General features: G+C 42.2%; 1 protein-coding gene across 1 annotated transcript in view; it reads left to right on the forward strand.

The window, feature by feature from the left end:
- Positions 1-13,084, forward strand: part of AP1S3 (adaptor related protein complex 1 subunit sigma 3) — a 52,774-nt gene extending 39,690 nt beyond the window's left edge. Inside the window, exons 4-5 of the mRNA XM_040639845.1 lie at positions 5,397-5,534; positions 11,106-13,084. Coding sequence (XP_040495779.1) covers positions 5,397-5,534; positions 11,106-11,141 — 174 coding nt within the window. The 3' untranslated portion in view covers positions 11,142-13,084. The remainder of the gene's footprint in view (positions 1-5,396; positions 5,535-11,105) is intronic.
- Positions 13,085-22,519: the final 9,435 nt, after the last annotated feature.

Below are 22,519 nucleotides of genomic sequence, written 5' to 3' on the forward strand. Positions count from 1 at the left end.
GTGCTCTGGTCAATGGAATGAGTAGCATTTGCTCTATGGGGGGGGGGGGTTTATCAGATTACTTGCAACAATTTTCACAAGGGTGAGTACATGAAAGGTTTTTGAAAGAATTTTCTCTCCCTCCCTCCCTTCATTCTTTTTATTCCCCTTCATTTCTCTTCGTAAATGATGTTAGAAGATGACCTTAAATGTTGTTCTAGAGATTGAGGTCGTTGGTCAGTATACAGAGTAAGACAGCCAGACCATTTTTCTTTCTCTTTCTCTTAGCTCCCCACGTTTATTTTCATTTTTTAAAGAGAGATTTGCAAGTGCATAATTGCATGTTTTTGAACGTGAGATTATTTAATTTTGTGCTTTCTATTATTCAAAGAAGGCTGATATTTTGAAATCCACTGCAAACTTGGCCTTTTGTAAAGAAAGGACAGAGGTGTTTTCCTGAGGCCCAGGCTCTCCCCAGACCTGCCTTCTGCCCCTAATTTCTGCACTCTGGTTTGACCTGTTGTGTTTTCCTAGATTTCCCTGACTGTGAAAATGTGAATGGGGGTTAAATTTTGATCTCAATCTTATCTGACCAAATTTTAAGTATTTCAGAACACATTGCTTTCTTAAGAGAATCTGAATCACCTTCACCAATGCTGAGCCCAGTTAAGATATAAGGAGAATCAGAATGAATTCCTATTTCTCTAACATTAATTTTTCATCCTATTTTGGCGTACCTTTAGAAGCTCTGTCTTTGCCATGGACCAAAATTTAATTCACTAAAAAATTCAATGAATCTTTTATTAAGCTAAGGGCAGCTAAGAGCAATTCAAGGCTATCTGCCCAGTAGGTGTTCAGTTCTTATTAATTAACTGTGATGAGCAAAGCCTACCGGTACTGATTCTCATTGACATCATCTCAGGAATAATATATTTCTCTTTGGCTTTCTTTTCCTCTTGTGTTAATCCTGAAGGTTTCCTGGAATTCTGCCCTTATATTATCGAAGAGAAAACTTTGTAGCGAGCTTCTCTTATAACATTGGAAAATACTACCTTCCCATGACAGATAAATAAAAATCTCTGGCTACTAATTTATGTATTTTTGAGCATTTTTTTAATTCCAGGGAGATTTACAAGGATTAACTAGTTAATCTTTCTATCTTCAGTAAACAGCATTAACCCCAATTTACGGAGGCTAAGAGGAAATGCCCCAGAGTCTCCCAGTAGATAAAAGTCTGTCTGAGGATTTAGCCACCTGCTGTAGTGTTACAGCCTGTAGTGTGAGTTTTTACGGATGTGCTCAGAGGGTATGGGTGTTGCTGTCCCAGAGACATTTGATCTTGATTTAGGGAGTTTTCTGGGAGAAGGACTCTGAGTCCTGCTGGGTCCTGGTGCCCACTCACTCACTTAACCACACCCATGATTTTGGTTCAGGATAGATCTCTAATTTTCATATAAGAAAAATAACACTCAAAAAGGTTAATAGAAATATTTACTTTGCTGATCTCATGGGACTGTTGTGAGGATCGAAGAGACAGTGTAATTAACAATACTTTACAAACTGCCAGTTGCTATATCATTGTACCTTAAATTGCAGTTATTGTGTGTATGCTTTTATACATTTACTGCATATAATTTAAACTTTTTGTATTCACTTTAGAACAGAATTTAGTAAGAGAAGGTTCTTAGACTCTATCCAAAAGTATTTAGTTATTGAAATGCCAGAAATAATCTTTTGCCTCATGTGTTGTGCTGTAAGAGGAGACCCTCAGGCCAAATTATGGTAAAGCATAGGCTAAGAGATCAAGGGTAAAATTAAATTATTACTGTTTCTGCCTTTTATAAGCTTTCTTCCAGAATACAGATACACAAGAAATGAGAAAAAAATTTAACAGGCTCATGTGTTTATAAACATGGAAACCATTTGTTTTTGCATAATTAGATGAAATGCGGTCATTTGAGCATCAAGGGCATATTCCTGATAGACTGGGACAGTACCCTAGAGGTGGACTCACAAGTTTTTGAGTAATTGGTCTGCATTTGGTCTAAGGTGCTCTGGGAGATGTTTCCTGCTCTTACTTGCAGATACAGTAGCCCCGTGGGGTTACCCTCCAAGAATAACCATAGAAGTAGCATTTTGGAGTTGCTGTATATGAAAGAGTTGTTTATTTGTAACACTCTCTGTAATTCCAATAAAACTTGCGCGTCTGTTTCCTTATGCTCTAGAGATAATAATTGTATATCCAAGTTGCCTCTGTGTGTGTGTGTGTGTGTGTGTGTGTGTGTGTGTGTGTATCTGGCTTTGCATGCCATGTTACTTTATTCCCATCCCTTGAACTAGATGCAGTAAATTAATTGCCCCATGGCTGCTGGCCAGCCCTGCAGGTTGCCACTCTGAAAGTGAGGTTTCAGATAGTCCTAGAGAATAGAGAACTTGCACTAGTATCTGCCAGGTTCATCTTGCAGGATTCTGATTGCGGTTTCTCCCACTGAGGCTCCTGTCTCTCTCGGATTCCTGGTCTACGCCTGCCTTGAACCCTGAGGTTCCTCAGCTCTTGCTACTGTAACTCCTGACTTCCTGCCTCTTCTGACCTCTGGTAACTGCTTGCTTCTCATACCTTCTCTAATGAGCATGGATGTCTGATCTATTGTGCCTTCTTTTTGTTTATCCGTATTATTTAAAATTGCATATTTTTTACATGTCCTTCTAGACGTATAGTTTTATTTTTAAATGGGATCGCATTATGCATATTATTCTGCAACTTTTTCTTTTTTTTCCCCCCTTTACAAATGTATCTTGGAGTTCTTTCCACAGCTGTCCATGGAAATCTATCTCATTCTTTCCAACTTCTACTTGGAATTTCCATGTCATCACAACAGGCAGAGACGGACAGGCTGTTGAGGGAGGAAGGAGGTAGCTGTAGATATATACACCCGCTTGTTGTAGATTTACCCACTCGGTGCTGCTTTCTAACGAATGAGGAGACCATGAACTTTGCAGAGAGTTAGATGAGTTTTTCTGAGCTGGCCATTTATGATAGCGGTATTTACCTAACCGTTTACCTTGTGGAGTCTGCAAGTTCATTGACCTAAATCCTAAATATATGGAACAGTTTGCTAAAACGTTGACATCCATTCTATGTAAAGTTATAGCACTCAGTAGCATCAGAGAATGGTTGATCTGGGAAGCCATTAATTCCCAGCATCATAGAGACAAGGCCTAAGCGGTGACCGACTCATTTATCCTGCAGACATGTATGTGTCCTGTTATGTGCTAAATACCAGGGATAGCAAGATGACTGATAGGCTAAGGTCTGTGCCTGAGCTCACAGTGCTGGGGGAGAGACTGGTAAGTCAGCGTGTACTAGTGCCCACAAGATGTGACAGAGAACACAGAGCAAGTGGTGTGAAATCTGAGTGGGGGAAAAGAGGCTTTGGTGGAATCATTGTGCCCCTGACTTTTGAATTTGGCCTTGAGAAATGAGCTTCATTTTGTCAGCAGAATAAGGAAAAGGACATCTGGGGGTCATCCCAGGAATTGCTGGAATGGGCAAAGGGTAAAGGCATAGAAGGACCCGGTGAGTTAGTGGAGTGTGAGTGTAGCGTGGGGTGAGTGCTGAGACAGGCAGCAGAGAGCCCGCCCAGACTGGGTGGTCAGGAGTCCTATATGCCAGGTGGAGGAGTGGAATCTTCATCCTGAACCTCGCACAGGAGAGCAACAAGATCGGCACAGTAGCAGAGTGTTAGCGGTTGTTGGCCTCGGGTGCGGACGGACAGCACCGGGAAGGTCCCTGCGGTGGCCTTAATGAGAGAGCCTGCAGGCCTGCGCAGCGGCGGTGAACGGGGAGAAGACAGGAAGGGTTGGGATTTATTTACACGATGGAATCAATAAGAATTGGTGACCAGACTGAGAGGGATGAGACTGAAGGAGGGAGGGGAGATGAGAGGGAGGGGGAAAGAAATGGACTCGTGGGATGAATTCGATTGAGCCACAGGTAAAGGTTGCAGCTACGAAGAAGCAAAACAGGATCTACAGGGAAAAGACTACGCTTAACCTCAGTTTGGCACCTGGTGACTCACTCGGATGGAGGAATGTCCAGGCCGAGTTGTCTAAAGAGCTAGTGAACATATTGGACTCACTCCAGAAGGAGATCAAGGCTACAGTCTAGGTTTGTTAAGACATCTTCCTGCCAGACACAGCTGTAGGGCATCTGTGGGATTATCTAGAATATATGTAGGGCGAAGAGAAGAGGCTTTCATGAAAAACACCAGCATTTAAGCAGAAGGTGGGTCACTGGCATGGAAGCAACATGCCACAGTGATACTGACTGAGGTCCCAAGCACTCCATATATACTTCCTAACCGAATGCCAAGGAGTGGGGAGAGAAATCATCCAACAAGTCTGAGAAGGATTCAGCAGAGATGGAAGACAGGAACAGGCATTGAATGGCATTGCCAGAGTCCAGGAGTAAGGAAGAAGAGGATTTTCAGGAAAAAGATTGCTGCAGGGTGTCCAGTGCTGCTGAGAGGTAACGGTGGGGAAGTGTTAAAAACTTGCAGGTGGAAACCTTCCAGAGCATGTGGAACAGGAAAGGGAAGTGTTGGGGAGTTGAGGAATCAGTGAGAAGGAAAACATCAGGAGAGTGCCTGAGTGCTGTCCAGTCGGAGAATTGGCAACAAGCTCCATTTGGATTATGAGGGGCGGTGCTCTTGCTACTTGCTTCACCTACACAGCAAAATCTATCAGACTCTGCTTTGGTCTATGGCAGTGGTTCTCCCTGTGTGGTCCCCAGACCTGCATCGTTAGCATCGCCTGGGACCCTGTTAGAAGTTCAGACTCTCAGGCCTTACCCAGACCCACCGAATTGGAAACTCCAGGGCTGGGGCCCAAGCGGTGTGTCCCTCAAGGAGCCTTCTGGGTGATTCGGATACACTCTGAAGTTTGAGAACCACTGGCTTGTGACATAATTTTGAGAAAAAATTAGCACAGCTGAGCTAATTTGCCTCTGAAGAGTGAGCTTCTGAGAGTCCTAAAGCTAGGAGCCAAGATTTCCAGATGGGAGAGCAGGAGGAAGGAGGCCCTGTCCTCGTGCCTGACTTGCAGTGGGGACTTGGCTTCCATTCGTGCAGATGGAAATAGGAGCCCCTGCTGCCTGATTCCTGTCCCAAGTCTCAAATTTCTTGTTGTGACATAAAGGAGTATTATTTAGGGACATGGTCTGCTTAATGGAATGTGGTTTTACTTTTGCTAGAGGCCTGGGATCCCCTTGTTCTGTTTCTCAGTCCTTTCGATACCATCTGATGGTTTTATCTTTGGGATGCCACATGGGTGTAACTGCCGGGGAAGCTTGAGACGCTGGCATATGTTTGCCCTGATATTCCTGCAAGTTTATCAAAACATTTGTTTTTGTCTCCCAGGTCTGTGAGCTGGATATTATCTTTAATTTCGAAAAGGCGTATTTTATCCTTGATGAGTTTATAATGGGCGGAGAAATTCAGGAAACATCCAAAAAATCTGCTGTCAAAGCCATCGAAGATTCTGATATGTTGCAGGAGGTCAGTACCCAGTGTTGGTGCCAAGGGAAAGATGATGATGATGGTGATGGTGGTGGTGATATATTGGTGGACATTTACTGAGTGCCTCTTCCGTGCTGGGTGCCGTTTCTAAGCAACTTACCTCTATCAACTCATTTAATTATCACAATAACACTAAGAGATGGGTAGCATTTTTGCCTTCATTCTGAAGCTGAGTAAACTGAGACACAGAGAGGTTAAACAACCTGCTTGATGTCACACAGCCAGTAAGTGGAATAGAGATCTGGGCACAGGATGTTGGGCTCCAGAATCTTCATTCTTTATGTTTGGCTGAGTTTTTTTAGTGAGGATACCTCACTGTCAAAAAAAGCATCAAAAGCTTGGTGCTGTTTTTTTTTTTTTCAAGAATTTTACAAGAGGTATAAAAAGATTTTCATTAAAATATCTGCGCTACCCTGGGAAAGGAGAATAGGAGTACGTCGTTATTTCATTTGCCAGGGATATTAGAACTTTATTATTGAAGATGGCATTTATCATTTTAATTAAAATTTCTCGAACCTCCCGGCGAGGCTGCATGTGTGCTCCTATTTGCATAAATAAATTGGGAATACTGCGGCTTGCTTGCCAAGGTATAAATGGGCCCTGAAGCATCCGTGTACTCCTGATTCTGTGATATTTATATAAAATACAGCGGGTCTTTTAGAAGAGTCTAGATTGGCATTGTACCCAGTAAGGGGACTCACCTGCATCAGCCCCTTCCCTCCCCCCAAGGACACTGAGAAAGAGCATATCACCCCTCTGACCTTTGGCCTCCCTAATGAGGTGACCCCACCAGCTCTGTCCCAGCTCCGCCACCTCTGGCTACTTCTTCCCACAGCATCCTTGGGTCTTTCCACCTGCCTGTTTTATAGTACCAGGTCAAGAGTTCCCAGAGGATCATAAGCTCTCTCTTAAAAATCAGCATTTAAGCCATTCTTCCTGCCGTTTGAGAAAGAAGATACTGATTGTATTAATAAAACATCAGGCATGAGTTCCCAGCCACTTTTTCGGGCACATCTCTGAACCGATGACTTGCTCCTGCCCATCCAGGGGAACCGGTCCTCAGGGGAACAGACCCTGAGGAAGACCTCTGTGGAGCGGTACCCCCAAGTGTCTACGTGTGCCTTTTAGGAGATGGTGCATTTCTTTCCAAAGGTGTTCTCACCTCCAGAAATGCATTTAAACTTTCTGCTGTTTACTTGGCTCTTTCCAAATGCCACAGGAAGGGAATTTTACAAGGTACTTGAGAACTCAGTGGTTTGGAAATTCCACAGAACAACCTTTCTTAAAATATGCCAGGGGTTATTTATAATGCTATCCTCCGGGCCCTGACTGTGGAGTCTAAGCCTTACAGGAGAAAGGGACTTTCAGCAGGGTCTTTGGCACTCACAGTAATTAAAGCTTTTTGAATTGGGGCCAAGACACACCTGGGTTATTCTGAATTCTTCCTCTGTAAGAAATAGAGTTTTAAAGAGCTCACAATGCATCTGGTGTTGTGCGTTCCACAGAACTCTGGGGAGCACGGATTTCAAGAGAGAGCCCTTTCACAATTAAACGCTAACTGGTAGTTCACGTCCCTGGTGATCGAGTGGAAGGTCTGGATGAGTCGGCCTTGGGAGGCCCTCCATTTAGCCCCCGCGTCCCCATAGTGAGCATGACTGCCCTTCAAATCTCTCTTGGTGAAATCACAGCACCTGCCAAATAGAGAGAGCGTTATCAGCACTCTCTTGGGCTCTGGGTACTTCAGCTAAGTCAATGAATCAGTGAATGTTTGGGGAGCTGGTTGAAAAATGGACCGTGTCTATCTGATCAGAAATGTTTAGAATGAGGGGGCACAAGGAATATAATTACATAAAGAAAAAAAAGTGACTGCTTTCTTTTTTCCCTGTCCTCTGGACCTAAGCACACTCTTATAGCTACTAAAGGTTAAGGGAGGCCTTCGCAATATTGCTTGCGCTTGTAGCCTCTGGAACTTTCCCCGACTCCTACCTAAGAAAGGTTTCTTAGAATAGAAAGGCTGTCCTCGCGTATTTAGTAAGAAGATACATAGTTTTAAATCTCCAAATGCTCAAAGATTATTCTGAGCGTACTGGGGCTTGATGTTAGTAATACAGATTAAGAAAAGAACAATTTCATTGATTGGGGTGACTTTAGGGGATGCCTTATTTTGAGGGTGACAACCTGTGGACAGTGGTGCAGAGTGAGAAGAAGGGAACAGAAGCTGAAAGGGGAAGATGGTGCTCCTTACCTCCGGGGGCTGCAATTCCTGGCATCACCAGCAGGGGCGACCGACGGAAGAGGTTTCACCACGGAGTGAGGAGCGAGGGTCCCAAATGGTACCTCATTAGCTCATGCAATAGGATACGTCCCCTGTGTATGTGTGGATGCATGAGAAATGTCTAGGTGCACCCCAACATTGTCACCCTTAAAAGCACAACCCATGTTGGCAGCTAAGCGAGTCCATAGTGCCGTAAAAAGTTGTAGCATGTACAGGGCTGAGTCCACAAGAAACTTGGGGGTACAGGATGGAGAACAGAAGGGGTCCTGAGGGACAGATTTGGGTCCTCTGGTGAAGGGCCAGGGAGAGCTCTTTAGGGTGTGTCAGCCTGAAAAGTCTGTTCCAACCTTGAAAGTGGCAAGCTCAGGAAAATATGAACCTCGTAATGTAATCTGGGGAACAGCGTGGTTCAGAAAGCGCAGTCCGTGCAGTCTTTAGCAGGCGGAGTTTGCCAGTGGTGTGAAGCAGGGCCCATAACTAGAGGCCAATGAACCATGAAGCCAGTAAAGTGACAATTTCAGAGCCTTTTGCTGGCCCAAGCCCCTTCCAAGGTTGCAGGCTTACATGGTCAGATTTGCAAAGGTAGGATATCTAACTGCAAAGCGTCTGTAGCCACACAATGGATATATTATAAAGTGTGTCAGGTACTCAATGAATGAACACCATATGCGTTGTTCTAAATTTTGTGATATTTGTCCTCTTTTAAAAATTTATCACCTGAGGAACGCCTGTGTGGCTCCGTTGGTTAAGTGTCTGCCTTCGGCTCAGGTTGAGTCCTGCGTTGGGCTCCCTGCTCGGTGGGGAACCTCTTTCTCCCTCTGCCCGCCACTCCCCTTGCTTGTGCACATGCTCTCTTTCTCTGACAAATAAATGAATAAAATCATTTTTAAAAAAAACTTATCATCTGGGGACACCCAGGTGGCTCAGTCAGTTAAGCGTCTGCCTCTGTTTGGCTCAGGTCTTGTTCTCAGGGTCCTGGGATCGAGCCCCACGTCAGGCTCTCTGCTCAGCAGGGAGTCTGCTTCTCCCTCTCCCTCTGCACTCCCTCTCTCTCTCTCTCAAATAAATAAATAAAATCTTTTTAAAAATTATGTTATTTCTGGGGCACCTGGGTGGCGCAGTCCTTAAGTGTCTGCCTTTGGCTCAGGGCGTGATCCCAGTGTTCTGGGATCGAGCCCCACATCAGGCTCTTCTGGTAGGAGCCTGCTTCTTCCTCTCCCACTCCCCCTGCTGTGTTCCCTCTCTCGCTGGCTGTCTCTCTCTCTGTCAAATAAATAAATAAAATCTTTTTAAAAAATTATGTTATTTCTTTTCTCATTCTAAATAAACTTTATGCCCAATTTTGTATTTGTATCTTTGGATTTTATTTATTTATTTATTTATTTATTTATTTATTTATTTGAGAGAGAGAGAGAGAGAGAAAGAGTGCAAGCTGGGGTTGGGGGAGGAGCAGAGGGAATCTTAAGTAGGCTTCATGCCCAGCATGGAGCTCCAGTGCAGGACTCAATCTCACAACCCTGTGGTCATGACCTGAGCTGAAAGTAAGAGTCAGACACTTAACTGACTGAGCCACCCAGGTGCCCCTTTGTATTCCTTTTTTAATGGTATAAACTCTAGATGCCACAAAATAGGCATGGGCCCCAGTCCAATGTGATACCCGGCTAACTTTAAAGACACCAGCAGCATCTGTAAGAGAAGACACAAGGCAAAGGTGTTAGGGTGTGGGCTCCTCTAGGCCAGTGCTCATCTAAGAGGTGTAAGAGCTTTAAAAGAAAGCGTGGGTGACTGAGCACAAGTATTTCAACAGAGGCGCACTGGAATTCTAAACAGAGCTGGTGAAAACCAATTAGAACACCCGATTTCTCACTCTCGTACCCTCTGAGCAATGTGCTTAGCCATGGCCTTGCTCTGTTTGGCCCATGCTGATCAATGTCTTCCCTGGCAGGTGCAAGTGAGTCACACATCCTGAGGTTCAAGCCTAATAACAGGTTGCACATTGCTGATTGAGCTGACCGTGGCTCACACGGAAGAGGCAGGGGCATTACCCAAGGCTGCTCCCTTGAACTTCCTTATTGATTCAACCCAGGAGCCACGGTGTTACACAAATATATATGTTTACAATAGGAAAGAATGCAAGAGAAAGTCCATTTATCTTGCATGGTAAAGGGCTTGCAACATCACTGTATATTTTAACTCTGCCTATAATTCCGAATCTGTCCAAACATTTTTTAAAAAGTGCTGGAAGGGGCGCCTGGGTGGCTCAGTCATTAAGCGTCTGCGTTCGGCTCAGGGGGTGATCCCGGCGTTCTGGGATCCAGCCTCACATCAGGCTCCTCCGCTGGAAGCCTGCTTCTTCCTCTCCCACTTCCCCTGCTTTGTGTTCCCTCTCTCGCTGGCTGTCTCTCTCTCTCTGTCAAATAAATAAATAAAATCTTTAAAAAAAAATTAAAATAAAAAAAATTCAAAGTGCTGGAAAAAATTATGGTCTTGTGTCGTGTTAGCAAACTTGCTAACTGATGGAGATGCAGAAAGTTTGCATACTCGGAGGAAAGCCGTTTCGAGATACATGGAAGAGATTCTTAAGAATCATAGTCTGTTTGTCCTTTCTATTTTGCTAGTAAGTGTAAAAAGATGTTTTGCACCGAATCTGTAGTGATACATATGTTACACAAATACAATTGAGATTTCTCTAATACATGTGCTTGGAAGTGGTTTTTGTGATCATTTCAGTAGACACGTTTACCTGAAGTCAGCAGAGATATACGGGCAGCTGTTGCTTTAGTATTTTTCTTACCCGTCACTCTTTTTATGATCAAGCTCAGCTTTTTCTCTGTTGAAAGTTATTTAGTTCCAGCCATATGGATATATATGCAATTTTTTCTCAAACTTTGAACCACCGTTCTTTTTTTTTTTTTTTAAAGATTTATTTATTTATTTATTTATTTATTCGACAGAGAGAGAGACAGCCAGCGAGAGAGGGAACACAAGCAGGGGGAGTGGGAGAGGAAGAAGCAGGCTCATAGCAGAAGAGCTTGATGTGGGGCTCGATCCAGAATGCCGGGATCACGCCCTGAACCAAAGGCAGACGCTCAACCGCTGTGCCACCCAGGCGCCCCTGAACCACCGTTCTTGATCAGAATGCAAGATTTATGTCCATGTATGTTTCGGAAATTTCTGTTCAGTAACAGCAAAAAAAAAAAAAAAAGTGAGGTTTCACATTCTGCTAAAGGTTGTGACTTAAGGGGAAATCGTTCTAATTTATTGTTCTCTTTCAGACAATGGAAGAATATATGAACAAGCCTGCATTTTAGCTGTGTCTCTACTTGAAGAGTCCGAGTGCTACGTGCTGGGAGCTTGTAAATTAGCAATGCCGGGCGTCCAGTTCTTTGACAGAGCCCCGGCATCATGCCAAAAATAACCTAAAAGGGATTCTTTGTTAACTAGCAAAAAGTTGTTTAGCATATTTATCATTATTACAGATCTGTATTATATTGTATATACCTACTTATTGAAGTCTGGATATTAAAATAACTGCTTCGTGACTCAGTGGACTGAATTATTTGTTTTGCAATGTCTGAACTCCTTGTGATATTTTTAAGCTAATTTAAATAATGTGTTGCAATATGTTTTTTCTTGTATTTGATCCTCTACTGACAGCTGAAAACTGTATTGTAATAACCCATGATTTTGAATGTAAAATATATGTTGTATCAATAATTCTTTCCTAAATGTTTAGCTTTTTAAATTGTGTAACAATTCCAAATCACATTAAGAGTTCGGAGTTCATACATAATGCTAGGCATTTTTAATATACTTAGTAAAATGTAATTTCAGTCCAGATACAATGTATCTGATTTTAATGGCCTGAAATCATTTTTTTTTTCAGGGTTGGAATTAAAGAAAATAACCAAAGACAATAAGGGACTTGAATGGTTTTGATGTCTTGGAAGCTGCTATCTAGTTGAGGTTTTAATTTTACCTTTTAGTTGAATATCAAGGGCATTCCAACAAGGCTGTGTTTCCTACAAACTCGAGGTATTTATTAAGGATTTGAGACTTCCGGAGACACAGTGCCTATGACTTCCCGACTTATACCAATAGCAGTAATTATTATTACTACTACGATTTTAATAATTTTTGAGGTTCTGAACACTCGTTGCTTGAGAGATTTTGCTTCAAATATGTTTTAATGTATGCCTACTATATTTGAAGACTTATTGTTTATTAGACTTACTTAGAGAATTGAATATTATCACAGCCTATATGGTGGATGCTCTTTCTTCTTTTTTATTTCCTCATGCCCCATATTTTGCTGCTGACCGTTATTATTGTGAATATGTTGCATTCGTGCTTCCTGAAATGAAAGTTCTATATAACCAGGTAGTAAATGTGATCAGGCATTATAGGGAAATAGCTCATAATACTCTGCTTGATGTCCCACTTCTGATGTCCTGTCTGTGCATTTCCAATGTTACTTTTGAGGTCTGGTATCATTCCTGTTGTAGTGGTTAGGAGCCCCTAGTGCTTTTCCTGTGAGAAGAGTGTGCTGGCTGTTGTATTCTTTCTCCAGAAGATCCTATATGGTAGATCTTTAGAGAACATGATGGAAAAATGTCTTCTTTGAGGGAAAAATGTCCTCTTTGATTCATCTTGCCAGATAGATTTAGGGGAAAATAACAAGAAAAGACCACTTCAAGAACGGAAGAAAAAAATTGACCAATTCCTCAATAGAGCCATTACTAAAAAGAAATAACTCAGATTAGTATATGAAGGAATTATTGGGCTTTTAATAGCTAATATTTACTCACATTAACCATGTGATTACAATGATGGCATCGGCTTGAAGTTTAACTGTCTTTTTTGATCACTTATGTTTATTTTATGTCTTCAGATTTGTGGTTTCACTTTTTTGTTGTCAATATGGTGGAACTCTTTATTTTTAAAAAGTTTTGTAAAGATGGACTTTATGTAAATCAGCACATTTTTTTCTGGTTCTTCTGAAGTTTTCCACCATTTTGGGGCGAAGGTATTTATTCATGTATTCTTTCAAATTGGATAATTCCACATTAGACACTGTTGAGCTATACGTATGGCTTTTCGACCCCATGTCAGTGTCTCACCTAGAAAATGAACATAGTGATACAGCACGCTGCATATATTTGAGGGATTTGGGGGACATTTTATGTGGGCCTCGGTGAAAATCATATTTTCTTTATATTATATAATTATAATAAAACTACCAAGTGAAAGATAATAAATACTAAATTTGTATAAAACTTACAAATAAAATATTTTTAAGTTTTTTAATGAGAAACTTGAGTGTGCTTTTATGAATATAATTATTTTTTAGTGCAATTTTATGCTTGAAATTGCTACCCATGCTTCCTGGTGAAGTCCCTTTAACGTGCTCTCTTTATTTTCTTGGCATTTACTGTCCAGGAACAACTTCATAAGCAGGTGACAGCAAATGAGAGAAGAGTATTTACTGCTTTGCTCCTATTGACTTCTTTCTCATCATTCACCCACATTTTTCTTTAAAGATTTTATTTATTTATTTGAGAGAGAGAGAGCACAAGCGGGGGGAGGGGCACTCAGAGGGAGAGGAAGAAGCAGGCTCCCCGCTGAGCAGGGAGCCTGACCTTAAGGCTCAACCCCAGGATCCTGGGGTCACGACCTGAGCTGAAGGCAGACACTTAACCCACTGAGCTACCTAGGAGCCCCCATTCACCCACATTTTGATAATCTGATCTCTTTGCATTTACTGAGTGATGCAATTGTTCTTTAAATCTAGTAATTTCTTTCACGAACAAATGTAAAGTTGGCATTTAGTGTGACAAAGTAAGTGAATCTTTACTTCATTCAAACTTTTTTTCCAAATCAAGTCTCCTAAAATAATGATAAAGCTTTTCATCAACTGTTGTTCTTCTAGAAATTCCTCTCTAGGATTCATATCACTTGAAATATCACTATGAAACACCACTGAGGAACCGTGTTTAACTTTACTTTTCTAAGGTTTAATCAATGAACTTTGTTGATAAATGTTAATGTATTCTTTCACACAGTCCCTGCCGTTTTGGGTTAAGTTCAATCAGATGCTCTGGGATGTAAGTAAAATAAGCCAATGACTGTATTTCAGTAATTAACAAAGGTAGGGCCATTAAAATTTCCTTAAATTCTTATTTTAGCTTTTGACAAATCTGAAAAAACTCTTTCCATAGACAACATACTTTGGTACTCAACAGTGATGATCTGTTCTGTCACATAGAGCTAAAAACAGAAAGGACCGTAACAGCTAGGGCTGTATTCGCTTCGCTTTTTTTTTTTTTTTTTTTTTAATAGGTTCACACCCAGCATGGAGCCCAGTGTGGGGCTTGAACTCACAACCCTGAGATCAAAACCTGAGCTGAAATCAAGAGTCGGATGCTTAACCAACTGAGCCACCCCGGTGCCCCAGCATCACCTTTTGCTAGTATTTAATATGGAATTCAGACCTACAGACGTACTTTTACTTCTGATAAGTTCTTTGTGAATAAATTCACCTAGTAGCTGAATCTCCGCCTTTCCCCTTTCATCTCTGCCGTCAGTATTTTAGGTAGTTTTCCTCATAACTTATTTGCTTCAAAGTGTTCATTTACTATTTTGTTAACGAGTTTATTTTGCTACTTTATAGAACAATGTTCTAAGCATTTCTCTTCCAGAGTTAACCGCATTGTTCCTAACACAGGTAGATTAATCCGAGATGATATACTAATGATTTAACCATCTTCTAGATTTGAATTATTTCCATGTGTTTGACACATCCTCTTATCTGTTTACTGATAGTATTATTCAAAAAGCACTTTTGTCTTTCCTTTGGAAGATGTTGAGAGTTTCCAGGAGGCTGGTAAAATGAGCAATTCTGCAACTGTGTGAGTCTGTGAGCTTTTGCTATGGTTAGTGTGGCCTTCTGACGGACTCTGAGCTATACCTGATACTGTTATAACTTATACACCTGATACTGTTATAACTTGTAAGAGAGTGTTGCTTCTTGATACTTGCACATGTTTAAAATGCTAATCTTGTGTGTAAGATGAATATTTAGTAAAAGGATGCCACAATAATTTACTTGATATCATTTTGAAGTAAATAAGACATTTAGGCTGAAGAAAGGGAAGTATGAGGTTGCTTGGTTTCAAATGTGAGATAATCCTCATTCTGCTTCAGTAGTAATTTAAACTTTTTTTTCTTTTTTTTTACTGTTTGTTGGAGGGGGAGAAATCTGAAATTGGGAAGACTCCAGTTTTAATGAATTTTTTTTCACTGTGGTGAAAAAATATCTGCAAAATTTAAGACTATATAAATGTGAAGAATAAAGAACTAGTGGACTTGAAGGGGTTTGTGACCCAAAAATTAAATCTCAAAAAATTTAAGTCATTTGCAGTTTTTAGAATGATATAAAACCAAATTGAAAAATGAAAGTGTGTTAATATAATTTTGCAAATTAATGCAGTCAAAACTGGAAGTACTAAAATATTAGTTTTCCTTTAATAAAATAATCAAACTTCTAAAGACATCTTAAAATATAAATATTACTTTTACTTGTGTAGGAGTAAATATATTTTGGAGAAACTGATGAATTGATTAAATTATGGTTTTCTGGCTTTAGAAATAGGGATCTTTTTACTTCTGGAAAAACGTTTTTAATGATACTTTATCAACAATCACACTTTGGCTAAGTATAACAATTGCATTACTGGATATTTACCCAAAGGATACAAAAATATTAATTTGTAGGGATGCATGAACCCTGATGTTTATAGCAACATTATCTACGATAGGCAAATTATGGAAAGAGCCCAAGTGTCCATGGACTGATGAATGAATAAAGAAGATGTGGTATATACATACAATGGAATATTACTCAACCATAAATAAGAATGAAAGCTTGTCATTTGCAACGACATGGATGGAACTAGAGAGTATTAGGCTAAGTGAAATAAGTCAGAGAAAGAAAATACCATATGATTTCATTCATATGTGGAACATAAGAAACAAAATAAATGATCATGGGAGGAAAAGGAGAGGCAAACCAAAAAAAACAGACTCTTAACTCTAGAGAACAGACTGCTGGTTACCAGAGGTGAGGTGGGTGGGGGATGGAGGAAATAGGTGAAGGGTACGAGGAGGGCAGTAGTCTTAACGAGCACTGGGCGTCGTATGGAAGTATTGCATCACTAAATTCTACACCTGAAACTAATATTATATTGTATATTAATTGACTGGAATTTAAATAAAAACGAAGGAAAAAAGAAAGCCCAAACTGACACAGTGGATGGATGAATGATTAAACCAAGGCACATAATAAGAAAAATGAATAAAATCAATTATGTTCTACTTGGAATACCTAATCTCATCTGATAATAGTAACAGTTGCAAAGAAAGCAATTTGTACAGACTTTGTGTATTCGTTGAAAACTTTATTTAAAAAGTAATTAACAACATAGAGCAGATTAAGTTGGAAGAAAATTTAAATCTTTATCAGACACAACCTCAAGAATGATAAATCATAAAGTAAAAATGAGATGAACTCATTAGTTTAGAAAGTGCTACGTGTGCAGACGCTTACTTATTCCAGCCCTCCGCCTTTTGTCAGTGTGTTCTATATTCAAAATTATAGGAGCCAAAATACACAATTGCTAAATATTTCTGAAGTTGATTTTTCTGAGGCAGCCATCCAAATACTATTCAGATATAATTCCGACTGTTGTGAGCTTTTGAACTAGTGGGAAATAATGGCTTGTTTTTTTATTTTTTTTTTAATCTCTAATATGATTTTCAGCCATCAGTCTCTCCGAGCAAACAAGTGGACCATTACGCACTGGTTGGGACCATAACTTACTGTTGGGATTTTTTGAGCCATAAGATGAAGTATCATATTTGTGGCCAGAGCGTCAAAATGGACTAGAAATTGGGACCTTTGTACTGGTGCTGGATATTCTGCTGAGAAGGCTCAAGAACTTGCCTTTTTCAATGGATGGAAAGTTAGAGTCAGATAGGGTTTTGGAAGTGAGCTAGTCCCTACTACTCATTATACAAAGAAAAAAGAGTAGTCAGGTCATTACCATTTATGCCTTGATCAGGTCTCAGTGCTAATCTTTTGCTTAATGAAACCTTGTCTTTTTCTAAGGTGTTTCCTCATGAAAGTATTTGATGAGCTTGTTTTCCTGGCATGAAATACAAGCCTAATGACATTTAAACATGTTTTTCACCCTTTTAAATGACACAGACGAAGTATATTGAGTGCACTTTGAATGAGGGATGCCATTGTAGGAATAGAAAAAAAGCCGCTGCTGGAATATAGGAAAAGGGTGAATTGCCAAGTTTGTGCTTGTTGAATTTTGGTGGTGGAACTTCTTTTTTTTTTTTTTTAATATTTTATTTATTTATTCCACAGAGATAGAGACAGCCAGTGAGAGAGGGAACACAAGCAGGGGGAGTGGGAGAGGAAGAAGCAGGCTCATAGCGGAGGAGCCGGATGCTGGGCTCGATCTCATAACACCGGGATCACGCCCTGAGCCGAAGGCAGACGCCCAACCGCTGTGCCACCCAGGCGCCCCTGGTGGTGGAACTTCTTACATGTTTCTGAGTGAAGGGAGTCCAGAAGAGGAATGCTTTTTTTTTTTTTTTTTGGCTAGTCTTGAATAAAAGGAACTAATGATCTGGAAAAATCCTTGAATTCAGTGACTGCTTCCTGCATGTAGTTAAAGTTTATCATTTCAACCCTCTTTGTACCTAACTATTTAAAAAAAACACCTTTGCCTTTGGTTCTGAGCTGAGGAGCCAGTGCGGGATGAAACCAAACACTGCTTGAAAAGGAGGCGGAAACCAGCTGCTCGTTTACGGGATCATTTCCTGTTTCCTCCTGGGCGCACGGCTGGACATCCTCTCCCGGCCCCTCTTCAACCGTGGCTCCTCCGTGGCGAACTGACGGCCAGTGGAACGTGGGTTGAACTACCCGACCCCCACACTGCAGGTCTGGCTCGTGAAACACTCCCCCACGTGACCCTGCATTTTCGGTCTTTCCCTGCTTAGAGCTGAATCAAAACCCTCCAGCATCCAGAGAAGGCAGAGCCCTGAGATGGAAGGAACCTAAAAACGGCTGTCAGGAGGGCCAACCAGGTAGGAACACCCACACTGGACCTTTCCATGCGACGAAAAGAAACAATTGGGTTAAGCCCACTGAACTCAGCCACCAGCCCACCCTAACACGTGGAACGATCATGGGCTACCTACCATCGGTGGGATCAAGATAGGGGTAATCAAGTGTATTTGCAGATAGTGGAAAAACATAGCCCCCTTTAGAGCTAATACAAGCAACTAATTATCTAGACGAGGGTGGGTAATAAATCTGATTGGGAGAGTAGGCTGCTGAGAAGTAGAAAGATTTTGATGTTACCACCCACACATTGCTTCCGTTTTCTAGAGGGCCAAACGGGGTCCTTCCCAAAGAATACCCTGAGCCTGCATACAAATTTTGTTTGGCTCTTACTGGGTAAGAAAATTGAATCAATTGAGTGATTTCACATGAAAATTAGGTGGGTTTTTGGGTTTGTTTGTTTGTGTGGTTTTTGTTTTTGTTTTGTTTTGTTTTTTTGCTTTGCTTGGAAAATAGTAAGAACTGGGCACTTTGGCCTTGCAGCTCTGCATGGCGAGAATCAGAGGGAGCTGGAGGTCATGCGCTGCTGCTTTCTACAGTCCTCACTGTTATACCTGCCCCCTTCACTGAGGTACAGACTCGCCTGGTGGGGTCGGGGGGTATTTTCATTTTGTCTCCTGCGCTACATTTTCACTCTGCTTCTGTGGTTGCTGGTGCAGCTCCTTAGTCTGCCTGTTGAGACCTTTCATGATCTGACCCCTTCTGAATCTTTAAGTCTCCTATGCCACGCTCCTTCACAGGTCAGCGTGTTACTCTCTACTTTGCTGGTGCTTGTTCTATTTATTCCTTTACCTGAAGCATTCTTTGCTCCAATTGTATCCAGATTCTTCAATATGCTTTCTTCATGGCGCTCCTCTCATTCCATCCTTCCTCCCTTTCTCTGTAATCCCTTTGAGTTACGTATATGCATGCCAGGGCACTTGTCGCTTTAATATTATAGTATAGATATTTAAATACATGGCTTATCTCTTGCTGAAAAATACTTGAGAGCAGGATGTGTGTGTGTGTGAGAGAGAGAGAGAGAGAAAGAGAGAGAGAGAGATTGAGAGAGAGATCAATCACTTTTTAGACTCTCCTAAAGGGCCTGTTAGTGTCTTACATACACGAACACAATTATCAACACCTATCAGATCAGAATATGAAAACCTCCCCTTTAAAAAGGTACATTTTCCTTAACACTCCCTCACCGGAAGGTTTTTGAACCATAAGAAGTTTATGAGGCCAGCAAGCACTCTGCTCATTTCTAGAGTATGTCCCCACAATAATGTATTTTTGGCCAAGAGTGTATGTACTATCTCTTGCATTGTCTTGAATTCTGAAATAATATTAAAATCTTAATTTTCTGATGTATGACTGGATCCTGGAAGCTCCAGGTGACTTGTTGGATTTTGTCTCCTGCTGGATCCCCAGCACCCTCCCGCCGTGCCTGAGCCACAGTAAAATATCGAGAAATGTTGGCTGAATGGGAGCTGAGTGATGAAAGGCTGGGTGCAATGTGCCAATGAATTGGCCGCGGTTGTTTCTGGGATCGCAGCAAAGTGATTAAAATTAAAACCGAGCACTCAGCGGCGGTACCATATGGATATGTTTTGTTTCTTGCGAAAGAAGACACAAGAGAACCAGTGGGCTGGGACCAGAAGGGAAGCCACCACACTTCCGGGCCAGCCTTCATTCAGTGCCATTTCCGTGAGTGACACACCACACTTCTGTGTTGGAGCCACTCATCTGGGGGCACACCTGTCGTCGACTCTCATTGGCGTGACGGAGGAGAACCACGTGGCTTGCTGATGTGGTCGTACGCAGAAGAACAGCCTCTTGAAACATGTGCGATCTACTCCTACCCAAAGACGAGTCTTTTTTGTATTTTTCATTGGGTCACATGGGTTAGACTCTGCTGCATGATTATGAAAGGGCGTGGCTTTTTGTTAGAATGGAAGCTCCCCTTTTGAAGATTTTTCTCTCTCTCTTTTTTTTAAAGATTTTATTTATTTACTTGTTAGAGAGAGAGAGATTGCGAGCATGAGCGGGGTGGGGGTGGGAAGGCAGGGGGAGACCATACTTCAGGTTGAGCAGGGAGCCTGACGATGGACTCGATCCCAGGACCCTGAGATCATGACCTGTGTGGAAGACAGACGCTTAACCGACTAAGCCACCCAGGCGCCCCTGAGGATATTTTTTCTAACTCACGAAATAGAATGCAGTGATGTGCTCAGTCCTGTCTCTCATTCCCTTCGCCCTCCTGCTACAAAAATGAATTGACTTGCTTTTTGGATACCATGTAAGATCTGTGTGAATTCAAGTGACATGAAAACAAAGCTATGAAGGCACATCTGTAAACAGAAATGAAAAAACACCTTTTAAAGAAGCGCGCTGTAGCAGAAAGCGGTATTTGCCACAGGAATGCTTGACCACCAATCATATATCACACCAAACCTAGCTAAGATTTTGCTCATAAGGGACAAAAAAGGCAGTTGCTATTTAAAAAAAGATTTTTAAAATCTAGAAACAGCTGAGGAGGTATGGGAGAACAGGCAGCAGTAAAAGAGAAAATGATTATTTTCTGCTGGCAAATGTGAAGAGTCCCCATTTATTGATTCTCTCGTTTCGTGCTCCTGTTCATAGATGGAGAAGTCATAAAAGGAGAACTTAGAACGAACAGCAATGGTAAAGGAGGCCTGAGAGCCAAATTGGATGATTTTTCACGAGTGCCAGGACGTACAACGGTTGGGAGCTCTGCCATAAACTACTTGGTAACAATTAGCCTTACAAACTTTACCTTACAGAGAGGACTTAGAAAAGGAACCTTCGCAATCCGACAGTCCAGAAACCCCAAATGCACCGAGAATTCCTGTCTCTAATGGATGTGCTGAGGCCTTGATCTGAAATATCCTACCTTTCTCTTTCCTGCTCTGAGTGCCCTGCTCACTGTTGACCTGATGATTCTTGGTCACCATCCAGGCCCCAGTTCCGGTGTCAGATCTGGTAGAAACTGCCCCGTTACCCGCTTCCCCAGCATCGATGGATCCCGTGGGATGCTACGGGAGCAGAGACTGTTGTGTGTGGCTCATAGGTAGGTGACCACAGGCTGACAACGTGGGGCCTGTTCTGCAAGACTGGGAGCTTGTTCAGGCCAGAGGCTCTGAATTTCATGCTCACATAATAAATAAATACATCGTACTTTCGTATTGTAGGTGAAAAGATGCAGCTGAAAACCTGGGCTCTGGGGTTCCCACCCACCACACCCCTCTGGACACAGTTGACTATAGACTCAGGGTCCCACTGTCCCTTTTTATTCCTTGATATTGTGGATGGAATGATTTTGGGAGGTGTAACTTTTTCTCGGATCCTAATGCGGATAGGAAGGGGTTAACTCAGCAGGTCTGGGTTGCTCCAGCCCAGCACATTCGACCTAAAAACCTGCTTCCAGAATGGTCTGGCTCTTGGGGGGCATAACCTCTGAGTCCTTGGAATGTTCTGCTTGATAAGAGTGTTTTTGCATGTCGGAGGGCTTGGGCCATGATCTACCAGTGTGACCAGACAAGTTTATCCTGACAGTGGGATTGATGGTGAACGCTTGTTTTTCCTGTGGGTTAGGGGCTGGAGCCCCGGTACCTGAGATCAGTCACGTGGGCCCTGCATACCAGCAGGACTGATCCCCAGTGAAACCTCTGCACCCCAAGGCTTGGCATGTGTTTTTGCATATCGTTGCTGGAAAATTCAGTGTAGCCCCGTGTGACACCATTGAGAGGGCCACCCAGAAGCTGGCGCCTGGTTTCTCCTGGACTTCGCCCTACGCACCTCTTCCCTTTGCTGTTTGGCGCCATGTCCCTTGACTGCAACAGTGGCTGGAAGACTTCTGAGCCCTGTGAGTCCTGGTAAATCCTAGGCAGTCCCAGCATGCAACCCACTGGGTAGGATGGTATGTGAAAACAAATAATTATGGAGACCAGAAAGGCGAGAGTCTGGAAAGTGTTTTGGGGGCTGAGTGCCTCCATGGGTTCTCTGACCAGATGGGGTCTTTTCACTTTACTGGGATTATGTGCCGAGAGCCAGAATGAACATGGTGTAAGGGGGGTGGGGGTGGGGGGCGGAGACTCTCAGCTTTGTTTCTTTTGACACAGAAGGTATCTCCATGTTCCCAAGGGCAGGAAATGAAGTGAACATAGGATGTGTGTATATAGAACTGGCAATTTTGCAGATTTGGGGGTTCTAACTCGGCCCAGGGCAGCCTGTCCATTTAGGACTGGTCCCTCTAGGGGGTGGGAAAGACAGACCTGTATGGGAATGAGGGGGGAGATGGGCCTCTCTGAGCCTTGTCGGAGCTGTGTCAGCTCTCTAAGACCAAGGGGATCTCTTCACATAGGCCATTTTATGAACTCTTGAATTTAGCACCCAGAATCTCTGGGTTGGTTAGCAACGTGAGTTTTGCACCCGGAGTCTCAGAGTTCCTATCTTGATGCTGTCACCTGCCTACTGTGTGACTTTGGGCAGGAA

Source organism: Ursus maritimus, unplaced genomic scaffold (genome assembly GCF_017311325.1).
Source record: "Ursus maritimus isolate PB19 unplaced genomic scaffold, ASM1731132v1 scaffold_1, whole genome shotgun sequence".
Classification (NCBI taxonomy): domain Eukaryota; kingdom Metazoa; phylum Chordata; class Mammalia; order Carnivora; family Ursidae; genus Ursus; species Ursus maritimus.